Here is a 14174-nt window from a genome sequence, read left to right on the forward strand (position 1 = left end):
GGCATTTTCTAAAAAATAAAGATATGTGGTCAAAATGTGTGTTTATGGGTATGTCAAATCAGGACAACTGGACCTATACACTAAAAGGCAGGTATTACTTGCACTTTTGTCTATTTGTTGCTTAGAAGTAGTTCATTCACTTAAAATAGTTTACTTGTGTAAGAAGTTTATCCTTCTCTTCAGTCTCTTGTGGAGTAAGAGGTTCAGCTCCGTCGATCTTTTTTTGCTCTTCTCTTTGAGCTACAGCTGGATTAGGGATCTCAGGATTTCTTGGAACCTAAGATCAAGAGAGAAATGGTGAATAAACTGATGAGAAAAGAATGATCAAGAAGAGTGTTCATATAATATCAATCAGGAGAGTCATTTCTACAGTAAACAGTGGAACCTCAGAAGCAGGTGACACACAGTCCTCTCCACATTTTCACCAGTATGGTATCACCCTAATACAAATCATTCTTATACTGCATGGCTGCTGTGGATATCGCTCTGTGTAAATAAAGTTCTGATTGGCCAGTGGCCAGGCAGGAAGTATAGGAGGGACAAGAGAGAAGAAAATTCTGGGAGGTGGAAGGCTGGGGCAAAAGAGACGCTGCCAGCCACCGCCATGACAATGAAGATGTAAAGGTACAGGTAAGCCACGAACCAAGTGGCAAAGTATAGATTAATAAAAATGGGTTAATTTAAGATAGAAGAAGTAGATAACAAGAAGCCTGGCACGGCCATACAGTTTGTAAACAATATAAGTTTCTGTGTGTTTATTTGGTTGGGTCTGAGCATCAATGGGCCTGGCCGGTGAGAGAGATTTGTCCTGACTGTGGGCCAGGCAGGAAAACTCTAACTACGCATGGGATAATATTTTAAGATTACAGTCCATTGGTAAATGAATGCCACATTGTATTCTAAGTCTCACTATGCTATAGAACAAAATAAATCCTTATAATATGATATTATGTAGAATAAGCACACAGTTTGGAGTCTAAAGCCTCCTAGTAGTATACAGCAGGGTAGCAGCACTGCACCTAAAGATAATATCTGATGTTCTGGGCATCTTAAGGTGTGAAAACAATAAAGTGCTTGTATTCCCTGCTATAGGTTTGTAAAGGCGGAGTATTTGGTTTAAAATGGATAATCTAGAGAGAGTGGCACGAAAAAGATACAAAGCAACATAGAATTTAAGAAGTGTGTGTAAAGAGAGTGTATGGTAGAGCACACAAACAGCTGTGATGGAATCACTATTCATGGGAGAAAACTTATGCACTGGCAATGATGAGCAGAGATAACAGTGATGCTCTTTAAAGCACAGAACTGTAAAACCACTGACAACTGAGAAGAAAGCATGAACTGGAACCACTGAGGACAGAAGCTCAGATCTCTGAGGAAGCCAGTGGTCATGTGCATCTCAGAACAGTAGCTCAGAAGGCTTCAGTGCATCACAGTGTGCACATAGTCCACTGTGGTTCAGCAGCATTAGACAGCTTTCTTTGTATGAAAGGACAAATCCAGTTTCCAGCCTTGGAGTCTTCTGTCATCAACTACAAACATCTGGAGCCATGACACAGCTCAGTGATTCCAGAGAGCAAGAATAGAACATGTGTAGTACATTTTATAGCATTCCATTAAACATGAAAATGAAAGGCTAGGCAGCGAGTCTTCTACTCTTTGGAATGCACGCATGATATAAATGACTCATTCCCTAGAAATGTCAAATAGACATACCACAATAAAATTCTAACATTTATTAGAGGGTATTTTTCTTTCTCATTCTTATATATATTTTATAGCATTTCAAACTGTATCATAGCCGGCATGGTGGTGCACACCTTTAATCCCATATCTCTGTGAGTTCAAGGTCAGTCTGGTTTACAAAGAGAGTTGTAGGACAGCCAGGGCTGTTACACACAGGAACCCTTTCTCCTCTCAGAAAAAGAAAAAACTTGTATCGTTACAACTTAAAGGTTAACATTTTAAAAGTGTTGTATCCAACAGTTCTTTAGATAAAAACTTACCAAATATATATTTAATATTGTATATTAAAAAGCAGATTAATTTGTAACCATCAGTATCAGATAACCAAATCAGAATGTATTGTCTATTATATTATTAATACTAAAATAAGAATGGACTGGGTTACTGGACACAGTCCTTGCACACAAGAAATTCTCAAATCAATTCTGTGATTGTGACCTTTATCTTAAGGATCCTAGTTTCACCAGAGTGATGACACACCGATATGATCTTAACACTTAGAGGCCAAAGTAGGAAGATTGCAAGTTTGAGGCCAACTTGGCCTACCTTGTGAGTTCAAGAAGACTTGGGTTGCATGACAAGAGTTATCGCATAAACAGAAAGGAAGGACTGTGGTAGCACACTTCCTCTTATCTTACCAGCTGGGGGTGCTGAAGCAGGAAAATGGCTCACGCGTAAAACAGACAGACAGATGAGAGACAGAGACAGGAGACAGTGGCAGGAAGAGGAAGAAAAGGGGGAAGGAAATGAAATGAAAAGACTGGACAATGATCAAACCCTGAAAGTTCTGAGGAGATGAGAGGCAATGACTATCTAAAATGGAGCAGTGTAAGCAAAGGCATGAAGGCAGAAACGCACTGGGATACACAGATGTTACAGTAGGCACGGGGTATGCTAAGTGGTAGGACACCTTGTATGTGTGAAAGCTTGCATTCTATCACAAGCACGGGGTGGGGGGGTGGGAATGTTAGGACTAATATTGAGAAAAGGACCAAAAAACAAAATCAGGTAGACAGATTGAGAGAGCCCCAAACTCCACAGGAGACTTTTGATCAAGGAAATAAAGTATCAAAATGCAGTATTTTCACTGTAATTCTTCCAATAGATGGAACTTTCTGAAGTATGGTGATAAAAAATAGAAAAAGTATAACCTAAAAATGAAATGTAGAGGCCAATGAGATGATAGTCTCCTTCCAAATGGCTGAGCAGATAAAGGCACTTGCAAAAGGCTGGGTTCAATCCCGGTAACTCAGATAGGGACGGAAAGAAATGACTCACAAGTTGTCCTAAGACTCCACACGGTAGTGTTCTCATCCTCTCTCTCCTTCTCTCTCTCTCTCTCAATGAATGAATTAATGAATGAATGAATGAAAAAAGAGCTAGATTCCATTAGGTAGTAAAAAAACTTTTATTGCTTAGGAGTTCAGCAAGATTTCATAGAAATATGGCTTGCAAAATTAAACGTGGCAGCACAAAAAATGAGAGCAGTCGCCTGACATCAGCTCCCCCTAGTTTAACAGGCAGCCCAGAATGACACATTACCAAAGCTCACAAAGTGTATGGAACCTTGTCCATTTGTCAAATGTTTATATTTGTCCCTACAGGAATCATTTTTTGGAGATAGATATTGGAATGTTCTAAAGCTTCCTTCAGCTTCAATGTGGCAAAAATTCTTTCACTCAAACTCTTAGATCAACTGCAACTTCCAGGTAACCTGGACTTTTTTATTCTGCAGTTAAAATTTCAGGTGTCACCCCTGCCTGCTGATAAGACTTTGGTGAACAAGAAAGTATATTAAATATCAACTCTTTTCATTTTAGAAAGTAAGAAAACCTCTGAAGATGTCTCATTCATAGCAAGGTCAAAGCTTAGGAAGAATTGACACTGCCAGCCACAAATGGATTACAGGAAAGCAAACAAATGCTTCTCCCAGCTCCAAGTGAAATAAAATCTTTTAACTACAAATCCTACTAGCTACACTACTGCCGTGACCTTGGTGTACTGAATATGGAAGGAGAGACAAACAGAAAATAAAAATGCTAATAGCTAATAATAAGCAGGTGCTCACAAACGTGTGTTACCAAATGTTTCAGAACTAGTGAACCCAGGTGTGGTAGTGCACACTTTTAATCCAAGGACTCAAGAGGCAAAGGCAGACAGATCTCTCTGAGTCTGAGGCTAGTCTGATTTACATAAAGAGTTCCAGGCCAGCTAGCATTGCAAAGTTCGAGCCTGTGTCAAAACAAAAACATAAACTAGTGATCCCTCACTAACCCTCTCCTCAATTATTGTAGGCTAAGACTTAGGAGCCTCAAAAGAGAAATCATCTCCAATAGCTACAGCATGCCCAGCTATGGACAATACCTATTTCCTTTTAGCCCACAGTCTAACCTGTAGTTATGTACCATATGTGGGCAAGAGGAACTATGAATACAGCCCAACACAAAATCATAAACTTACTTAAAACACAGATTATATGTTATTTTTTACAACTCAATTGTATGGGTCTTGAGAGTAAACTTTGTAGATGACAGAGTCATGTTGCAATGTCAAAACATTAGACACCTTTGAATGATTATTAATTTAAACAGAAAAAGAGAAAGGAGTTCCATTTTTTGAGAACCTGTATGTAGAAAACATCAGGTAATCCACTATATCAGCTTTGCTCATGTAAAAATAAACTATTGCTCCACTCATCTTGTAGCTTTGATGCATTTTTTAGATGCATAGGTTAGAAACCAATACTAAATAATTATTATTTTTAATTTTATATACATTGATTTTGTTTGTGTTCATGGGAGGGTGAGTACATGCCATGGCAAGTGTGTGGGTTTCAGGGACAACTTGAGAAAGTCCGTTCTCTCCTTCCACCATGTGAGTTCCAGAGATTAAACTCGGGTCATTAGGCTTGGCAGCAAGAGCCTTTACCAGCTGATCCATCTATCCAACCCAATATCCTAGGTATTTCTTGAGAAGGCACACCATATGACATTATCCTTGAAATCCTACAGATGATTAACATGCCATGTGATCTATCTGTACTCTGAACTCAAACATGAGACCCTTCCAATCAGATAATCTACCTTAGCTCAGACCCATAGTTCTTAGGAAAGAATGGAAGAAACAAAGTTTAGAGTCAGCCTCCAGAATGTGGTGTTTGTCTGCTAAATCCTCAGCTAGGAATTCCTAAGGAGACTCACAGTAAACCTTTAGATAGCTCGGTGGCAACCCAAGGTGAGGCTGAAGAGAGCCCAAAGCTAGGAAGAGAGCGGCAGGGAAATGAATCTTCTGTCATCACCAACACCATGCCCACAACAGCTGTATGCCCACCACAGCTGTAGTCTGTGTTCTCACCACCATCTCTTGTTTTCATATTTCAACAGTTTTCTGGGAGGTTTTCCTAATAAATGTCCCCAGTTTCACATTGAGGGTAATAATTTGAAAATATAAATCAAGCATCAATGAGATGGCTTATCAATGTAAAGGTGCTTGCCATAGAAGTCTGACAATGTAAGTTCAGTTCTTGGATCCCACATGGAGAGAACCAACTCCAGAAAGCCATGCTCTGGCTTCTTCCTGTGTGCACAAGCATGCACAAGAACACATACACACAAGTTTAAATCATTCTGCAAAATGTAAATCTGATCATCCTTTACCACTTATGAATTCTACAACTCTGAGAAAAGTAACTATGCCTCAGTTCTTCACATGTAAAATAAAGATGCAGTTCCTATAATGAGGACGCCAAGCTAATATTTATACAGAACATGGAAAATCATGAAACACAAGGAAAGCTTAGATCAATATCATTTTGTCACCCACACACATCCCTGATTTAAAGGCATCTGAGTGGGTTCCTTTACTCTGAAGCCAAATTTCAGCCTCTTTATGACCAATACACATCTTTACCTGATCACACTCCATCTCTGGGAAAGTGCCTCCTCTTTCCTACCTCAAGGATCTGCTTGACACAGAAAATATAGTGGCTCAATCAAAACATGCAGGCTCAATCCTATCATCTTTTATATCTCAGCTTAAGTGACACTTCTTTAGGGAGCATGCCTTCATCTTCCAGACTACTTTGTATGACAATTATACTTCCTGGCAGCACCCTTTGGGAGCATAAATAATACCTCTTCATTGTGGTATCTGTTTAATGAAATGTCTCTGGCATTATAATCTAAATTTTCAGAGTCTTGTCATTTTCTTTATTATCATTATTATTAGTTACAATGACTACTACTACTAGTAGTAGTAGTAGTAGTACAATGATTTTACCCACTTGAGTACATAGATGAGCTTAAGCCACTAGGGTAGAGGTTGTGAATTAATTATATTTCTAATGGATACTTGTGGTCTTGATAATATCATGTTAGTGAGTGAATTTCGTCTATCAGAATCAGATGGAATTTAGTACTCTTATCCTTTCAGTAACTATTTCCTTAGTTAAATAATAATGATCTTCAGGAAGATCGGGAGTAAGTCCTTTAGACGTACGGATTCCCATGATTTTAATTACCCATCCCAACAGGTACTGTGTGACACCATGTGAGCCTCTAAAGATCATTCTGAGTTGAAGGAGTCAGGCCCTTCCCCATCAGTTTGCTGCTTCACATGGGCAGATGTCGACTTCATTCAGTAGAGACACCGTAGCAAAGGGACAGTTAACAAGAACAGGCTTTTTCCAGGAGCATGCTTGTCTGGGTCCCATCATAGAAGCAGTCCAGCAGCCAAGTGTGTTTATCATTTTCTCCCAAGTGCCTATCACAGCACCGAACACAAATCAGTGCTCAGTGAACAGGTACTAAAAGGAGTCCTTCCCTACACCCTTCCTCTTTCTCTAACACTGTGTGGGAGGTGAGGGAAATAAAATAGTAAAGTGCAAGAATGTGAACTCCATAGCATCTTTCCTCTTCCTGCTCACTCGTCTCCTCTCTTCTTACACCTCCTCCCTCTTCCTCCCTCTTACCCTTGCAGCTGTTCATTCATGACCCTATCTTATAAGGTTTCTTTCCTCCTCCATGTTCTTCCAGCTGAGGCCTCACTCCTAACCACAAACTGCCTGTAATGAAAGGCACTGTTTACATTCGAACTGAAATTGTAGCCCGAATGGAGTGGGCACTGGAATTCTCATAGGGAACAAAATCACACTATCTCCAAAGAAGGGAAATAAACAGTTCCATCATCTGAGATGATTTTTTATTGCTGCTACTTGACTAGTACTTGGCCCACCCCCCAAATGACATGTCACACCACTAATAAACACAGTCCTTATTGCAGAAACAAATGGGGTTATAGCATATGCAGAAATAGCCGAGAATGTCTGCATAGAAAGAGCACAGTATTAAAGTCTAATAAGTAGGTCTGAGACAGCAGGGCAACCTCATTATCTCCGTGACCTTCCACAAAGTAACTGAACCTTTCTGAACTGCAGTTCCCTTACCAATTACAAGCAGACAACCAAACCTATATAATGAGGTTGTTAGGATCAAATGAAATATATGGTAAAGCACTGTATAAAATATAAAATGTCCTACACTACTATTTCTTTTAGTGCTCAAGATCTAGTATTTCAATTAATTCTCCTTTCAAGTCTTACTGATAACAGTTGATAAAAGAAGCTGAAAATATAATGTTCTATGACCAAGAATGACTATAAACCTCAATGAAGTGCTATATGTGTGTTTACCCCACAAAATTAACTATTTAATAACTAACAGCTTGAATTTTGTATTTTATTTCTACATTGTGTTCACTTTCTTATGTATAATCTGAGTAGTCAAACATGGTTACTTTATTCTGCACACTTTCTTAAAAATGATTCTTTTTACGTGCAGAGATGACCAGCCACACTAGTGGAAGCCCATGAACTGTGGACTGGTGGCTGTGGAACCCCCGTGGGACTGGAGTAGGCCCTCTGGATATAGACGGTTGTTTGGCTCGAACTGTTTGAGGGGCACCCAGGCAGGAGGATCAGGATCTGTCCCTGGTCTATGGCCAGGCTTCTGGAATCTGGTGCCTGTGGTGTGACACCTTGCACAGCCTTGGTGCAGTAGGAAGGGGCTTGGACCTGCCTAGGGTCAGTGTTCTGGGCTCTGCTGACTCCCCATGGGAGACCTCGATTTGGGGGATGTGGGGATGCGGGGTGGCTTGGGAAAGAGGGCTGGGGGGTGGGAGGAGAGAGGAGGGAGGATATGTGGATAGTATGTGGAGTAAGTAGAAAATTTCTAAATAAAGAAAAATGAAAAAAATGATTCTTTCTGGTCTTGATAGTTTAATTATGCCCAAATCTAGCCATATTTCTCTATCAATATTTTAACTAGCCCATGTACATTCTGAAATACAAATTAATTATCACAAATACATAGAGTTTCTCTAGGTACATTCTAGCTACTAATCAATATAATTGACCTAAGTTCCAACTCTAATAAAGCTGCAACAAAATAAATTTTGAAATATAACTTGCAATTCATAAAACAGAAAATTTCATAAGATTGCAATTCTGCTGATACTTTTCTAATTTACTTTATGTTAGTGATTCTTTTTCTTTTTTTTTTCTTTTTTTTTTCTTGGTTTTTTGAGACACGGTTTCTCTGTGTAGTTTTGGTCCCTTTTCTCTGTAGACCAGTCTGGCCTTGAACTCACAGAGATCCACCTGGCTCTGCCTCCCAAGTGCTGGGATTAAAGGCATGTGCTATCACCACCTGGCTATTTTAGGGATTCTTATACCTTTAGTCAACCATGTCCATTGACTAGGAAGTCAATTCCCACATATAGAAATAACTTTGTATTCTTAATATCTTAATATAGATGTACTATTACAACCACTAAATTTTAATTACTAAAATTTGTATCTACATATACAAAAAAGAATTTTGAATTCCAAAGATCATTATATTTTAAAATTATATGACTAATTATCATGTGTATTATTATCTTTAACATCTAAGTGAACATTAACCACCAACAAGGCCTTTATTAACCTATGAGCAATAAACACAAACTGTTTCTTAGTTCTACTAAGAAAAATTATTTAAAATCATATCATATGTCAAAATTCATTTCCAACTCATACTTATTTTTTTACATGTTTTTTGATGATCCAAACGCTAAATCTGTTGAAATAACATTATTACAGATGTTACTGTTTTGAAATATTGGAGACCAACTGTTTCATTGATGACACTTTTTAGTAACTCAATAGTTTCATAATTACTACCAGTTTAAAACATTGTTATATACTCTTATATTCTTTAATATTAAATAGAGGACATCCTATTTTAACTAGTGCTTACTTTACAGTTATATTTTAGAAACTATGATTTGGCAATAATATAAGATAATTGGAATAACGAACAATGTTATAAGAGAATTCTACAATACATAAAATATTACTGAAACTAGAAGAGATGATTCAGTAGTTGAGAGAATTTAATGCTATTCCAGAGGACCCAGGTTCAATCCCTAACACAAACATGGTGGCTCACAACCACCCATAACTTTAGTTCCAGGGGATCTAACACCCTCTTCTCGCCTCTGAGGAAACCAGGCACTCACAGACATATATGCCGGAAAAACACCCATACAAATAAAACAATTGTTAAAAGATTATATCACACTAATTTGAAAATTACCTTATAACCTATAGTCTTCCGATAATAAAGAATTTCCTTTTCCAGGAGTTCAAATAAGCGTGGTGGAAAAAACTGAAAATCCTGAACATTTGGCTGTTTTGGAGGCCGAGGAGCCTATGAGGAAAAAATACGTTACATACATACATACATACTTGTTTTTGTGAAGCACAAAACTGATACACATAACTCTACTGATTTCTACATATGGAAAAATAAACAGAATCCATTCATGTAGCTGGCCCATAGCAAGTGCTTACTGTATTGTTATATTTTAGGAATTATGATTTGGCAATATATAAGAAAATCTGAACCACAAACTAGGTTATAAGAGAATTCTAGAACAGCATGTAAAACCTGGCCCTGTACAGTTTTACCTTTGGGATCTTTGGCTCACTGACACGCAGAGCCTCTCTAAAGTAGGCATCCACTGCATAGTTGGCCTTGCGTTCTCGTTTAGGAGGCTCAATCCATTCCACCACACCAAGCTACACACAAGAAAGACCAAGAGGTTTAATTACTCTGAACTATTTTCTCAGTACCACATGCAATAAGGTAGTAATTAGAAGCAATTTAAACTTGCTTCATGAATCCTACTTCTACCTACAAAGTTCTGTAACATTGCTATAAATCAAGTTTAGGAGCAAAGATTTTTTTTTTCACATTTTAGAAAATAATTTTAAAATTAGTTCTTCCTTAATTGAGAATAATTTGCACTAACTGTTTAGAATCTAATGGCAATTTGAGTAAATAAGGAGGAATTGTTATAAAAGAAGTGTTGATTCTGGTAACTTTATACATATAATAGGTCAGAGGAGTAAATGATAAGCAGCAGCATGACAATACACCTCCTTCAAATCAAAGGGAACTTTCTAGAAAGGTAAGCTGTAGCGGAGTGGGCAAAAGTCACTGGAATCAGAAAGATTCAGATTTGAATCTGAATCCTATCATTTCTCTGGTTATACATCTTTGAGGATTATTTCTGCTTTCTATAAAATGACAACAATTAATACTTACCTTGAAGATTAAAGACAAGCACAAAGGATCAGGAAATCTAGCTCAGTAGTACCCTGTATGATTAACTTGTACAAAGCCCTAGGTTGGAGCCGCAACATCAAACATAGTGATTTATATCTGAAAGCATTAGCTAATTAGCCAACAGTTAAATGTTAAGGTATTATCACACATAGAAATTAATATTACCATTGGCTTGTTGCATTGTAAAACTTACCCCATTATGAGCTAGGAAATACATTTTAATAGTCAACAAGCAAAATTAACAACATAAAGTTCTGGAGTCCAAGGAAATTTTTTTTCATATTCCTGTTTTTCTCCATTTTGTGGTGTTTCTCCATTTCACTAGTGACTTTAAATGAGCCATGAGGGCCATGGTCCCAGTCTTTTATCATCTTAAGGTTATTTCAATATTTCATCATAGGCAAAAAGTAGATGTCAAGGATGCATGTGTAGCTCAGTGATAGAATAAATGTTTAACATGCACAAGGCCCCTGGTTCAACTCCCAAAACCACTTAAGAAAAACATGAATAATAAACTAAGATAATGAGGGTGGTTAGAGATCTACAAGTACTCACAATGTCTAGAGAAATCAATCCCGAAGTTAAGGCTCATAAGTCAAAGTCTACACAATAACAAAAAATAGTCGTTTTGTTGATTCATAAGATTCAAACCAATGTGCAAAGTTATAAGAAACAATACCATTATGCAATATAATTTAACAGGGCTGGGGGTGTAGCTCAGTGGTAGACTGTTTGCGTAGAATACACAAGGGCAAGATGGCAGACAGTGAAAGGAACTACCCTGAGAGAGGTAGGATTCCCAGCACTTCAGAATTCAAACACAAGCTATCATTTGTTGTAGATGCTGTAAATGAGATTTCTTTTTTAATCACATTTATTTATTTATTTATTTGTGTGTGCATATGTGTGTATGTGTGCATGCATGTTCATGCCATGTCGCACCTGCAAAGATCAGAGAACAACTTTTAGGAGTCGGTTCTCTCCACCATATGAATTCCAAGGACTGAACTCAGGTTGTCAGGCTTGGTGGCAAGCACCTTTCACTGAGTCATCTTGCTCACCCTATAAAGTGAGATTTCTTAATTACAAGAAAGGTTAGAATAAATGACCTTTAATGTCTTCTAATTCTAAGAAGTTATAAGAAATTAAAATGGGATACTTAAATAAAATAAATATCCACATCTAGGGCTAGAGATGTATGTCAGTGGTAGAGATCGTGCCTGGTATGTAAGAAGCCCAAGGTTCAATACCAAACAAAGAAAGAAAAGAACAGTGGGAGAGAGGGAGGGAGGGAAGGAATACAGTAAAGAGGGAGATGAATTGTGTTTTTTTTATATCAAATGAGTTAGTGTGTGAGTTAACAGTAATAGGGGGGAAGGTTTCATAAATAGCTCAGGAGGTGGCACCAGATGATTCCCCAGAGGATGCTGGCTAGCTAGGCTAGCCCAATCAGTGAACTCTGGGTTCAAGTGAGAAACCCTGCCTCAATATATAAGACAGACATCAGATATCAACCTCTGGCCTCCATACACATGTGAATATACATGCGCACCCACATTAATGTGAACGTACATACACACATATACACACTCACAAAAAAGAATTTTTAAAGTAACATGTAATTTAACCTTTCTAAATTGAAGTAAAAATGTATACTTGAAACTAACTTTTTAAAGGTAATGTATTTGGCCATCCAATCTATATGTGTTGGAAAGTCTAGATGTTGAAATTTGAAGTAAGTGTTAAAGGACAATTCTTGAACTTACAAAAACAGAATTAATTACACTGAATTGGCTTGTTTTAGACAAAAGCATATTAATACTAACTTATTCAAGTTAATTTATCAAAGATTAATGTCAGCTACAATGATTAAATTTACTAGGCTTGCTAGTAAAATAATGTAACTGATTCAACAAATCATATGTGAAAATCTACCTTAACATATAATTTCTAACATTTATGAACAATATACCTTCAGATTTTCAATTCTATTCAGAAACAATATGAGCCTAATTTATGACCCTATGTAGAAAACATGAATGCACAGAAATAAAATATAATCTCAACTGAGAATACTAAAAATTCTGATTTTAGATATTACTGTCAATAGTAGACATTCAATTATAGGAATCATCATAATCATTCAAATATTTCTTGTCTGTAAATTATCATTTCTGCTAGAAATCAAAGCATAGGAAAGCCGTACACATACAAGTGTTTAACTAACACTGATCTTACTCTGTGAATGGGGCTAGGAATGTAGTTCAGTAGTATAGGATGTGCTGAGCATGAGGGAGTCCCAGCACCGAAGAAAAGAAATTCCAATGATAGTTAGGTTCTATTAATATTTTTCCACTTCATAAAACACTCTTAGTACCAACAACCCATAGGAATAATTGGAAAGTAAATAAAATTCGTATCATATAATTAGATCTAAAAAGCATATTAGGCAAGCAATTTCTACCCTGTGCAGAAAGGCCATCACCTCCATCTAAGCAGGATAAGACACAAAGCGTCTGAGTTAAGATTGCAAATAAAACAGACAAATATAAGTCAAGGAACAAAACCCATAAAAAGCAAATGACGGCAAGAAAGCATTGTCAGTATAGTGGGTACAATGTGATTTAAAATGGTTCAGCTCTCATAAGTAAAACCAAGATCTAAAAAAAGCGTTTCACTCTAATAAGACATCATTTCTATCAGATCAAAAATACATTTTATGGAACAATTTGAGCAATAATACTAATAAAACTATATTGTAAGGCAAAAATAAACAGACATGAGTCTATAGTGATAAAAATAAATAAGGACAGAAATAATTGATAAAGAAGGGGCAGCTTCTTCTTACAGAAATTCCCAAGTAGGAATTATAAATGGAATGAGGAAATTGCCCTCAGGCACACATCATAACAATAACTCCCCCAACAGATACTAAGATCATCACATACAAGTTTGAAAACAGCCTCCCCAAGATAGTTATCAATTACAAAAATCAAAATATTAAATTCATAGGAGAGAAACTTGGCAGATGCCATCCCCATCCACTAAGTGAAAAAGGTTAATATCACCCATAAAAAGATTGGTTAGAATCATTGATGCTCTGATACTATACAGGACACAACATCCCTTCTGGGATATTCTTGCCAAAAATGCATAATCTCACTAAAATCATGAAAAACTGTCCAAAAAAACACAAAGCAAGAGACAAGTTACAAATAAATAATGAATGCTTTCCCAAAGTATCCATGTCATGAAAGAAAAACAAAACCTGGAGAATTCACACAGACTAGAAGAGACTAAGAACATGAACTGCAAAAAAAGTAATGTGGGCTAAGAGAATGAAAAGTAAACTACAAATGGGGAGAAAATATTAGCAAAAGACAAAATTGATTAAAGGACCATTATCAAAAATAAAGTAAGTACCCAAATAGTAACAGCATAAAAATAAACAAAACAATTCAGTTGAAAATATAAAATGGACGAAAGACTTAAAAAAGACAAAGAGATGGTGGTTAAGTATGTGGAAAATATGTTCAATGTGTCATCAAGAAATTTCAGATTAAAATATACCTGTTAGAATTAGAGAAGGAAATAGCAGGATACAAGTGATGGGAAGAAAGAAGTGGAAAAAATGGAAAGGTCTCTAATTATGGAGGGGGAGGGAGGAGGATAAAATAACTGTAAGGATGTCTACCAAAAATACCTATTATATATGGTACATCTCTGTATAAATATACATAGATAGTTTAATAGATTCCC

The 14174-nt window shown here is 36.9% G+C and overlaps 1 protein-coding gene across 6 annotated transcripts in view; it reads right to left on the reverse strand.

Moving 5' to 3' along the window:
* Window positions 1-14174, reverse strand: part of Smarca1 (SWI/SNF related, matrix associated, actin dependent regulator of chromatin, subfamily a, member 1) — a 74118-nt gene that overhangs the window by 21136 nt on the left and 38808 nt on the right. For all 6 annotated transcript variants that reach the window (XM_036174304.1, XM_036174303.1, XM_036174305.1 and 3 more), the window contains 3 exons: window positions 9755-9865; window positions 9381-9494; window positions 155-277 (listed from right to left, as the gene is read on the reverse strand). In XM_036174304.1, coding sequence (XP_036030197.1) covers window positions 155-277; window positions 9381-9494; window positions 9755-9865 — 348 coding nt within the window. The remainder of the gene's footprint in view (window positions 1-154; window positions 278-9380; window positions 9495-9754; window positions 9866-14174) is intronic.

Source organism: Onychomys torridus, chromosome X (genome assembly GCF_903995425.1).
Source record: "Onychomys torridus chromosome X, mOncTor1.1, whole genome shotgun sequence".
Taxonomy (NCBI): domain Eukaryota; kingdom Metazoa; phylum Chordata; class Mammalia; order Rodentia; family Cricetidae; genus Onychomys; species Onychomys torridus.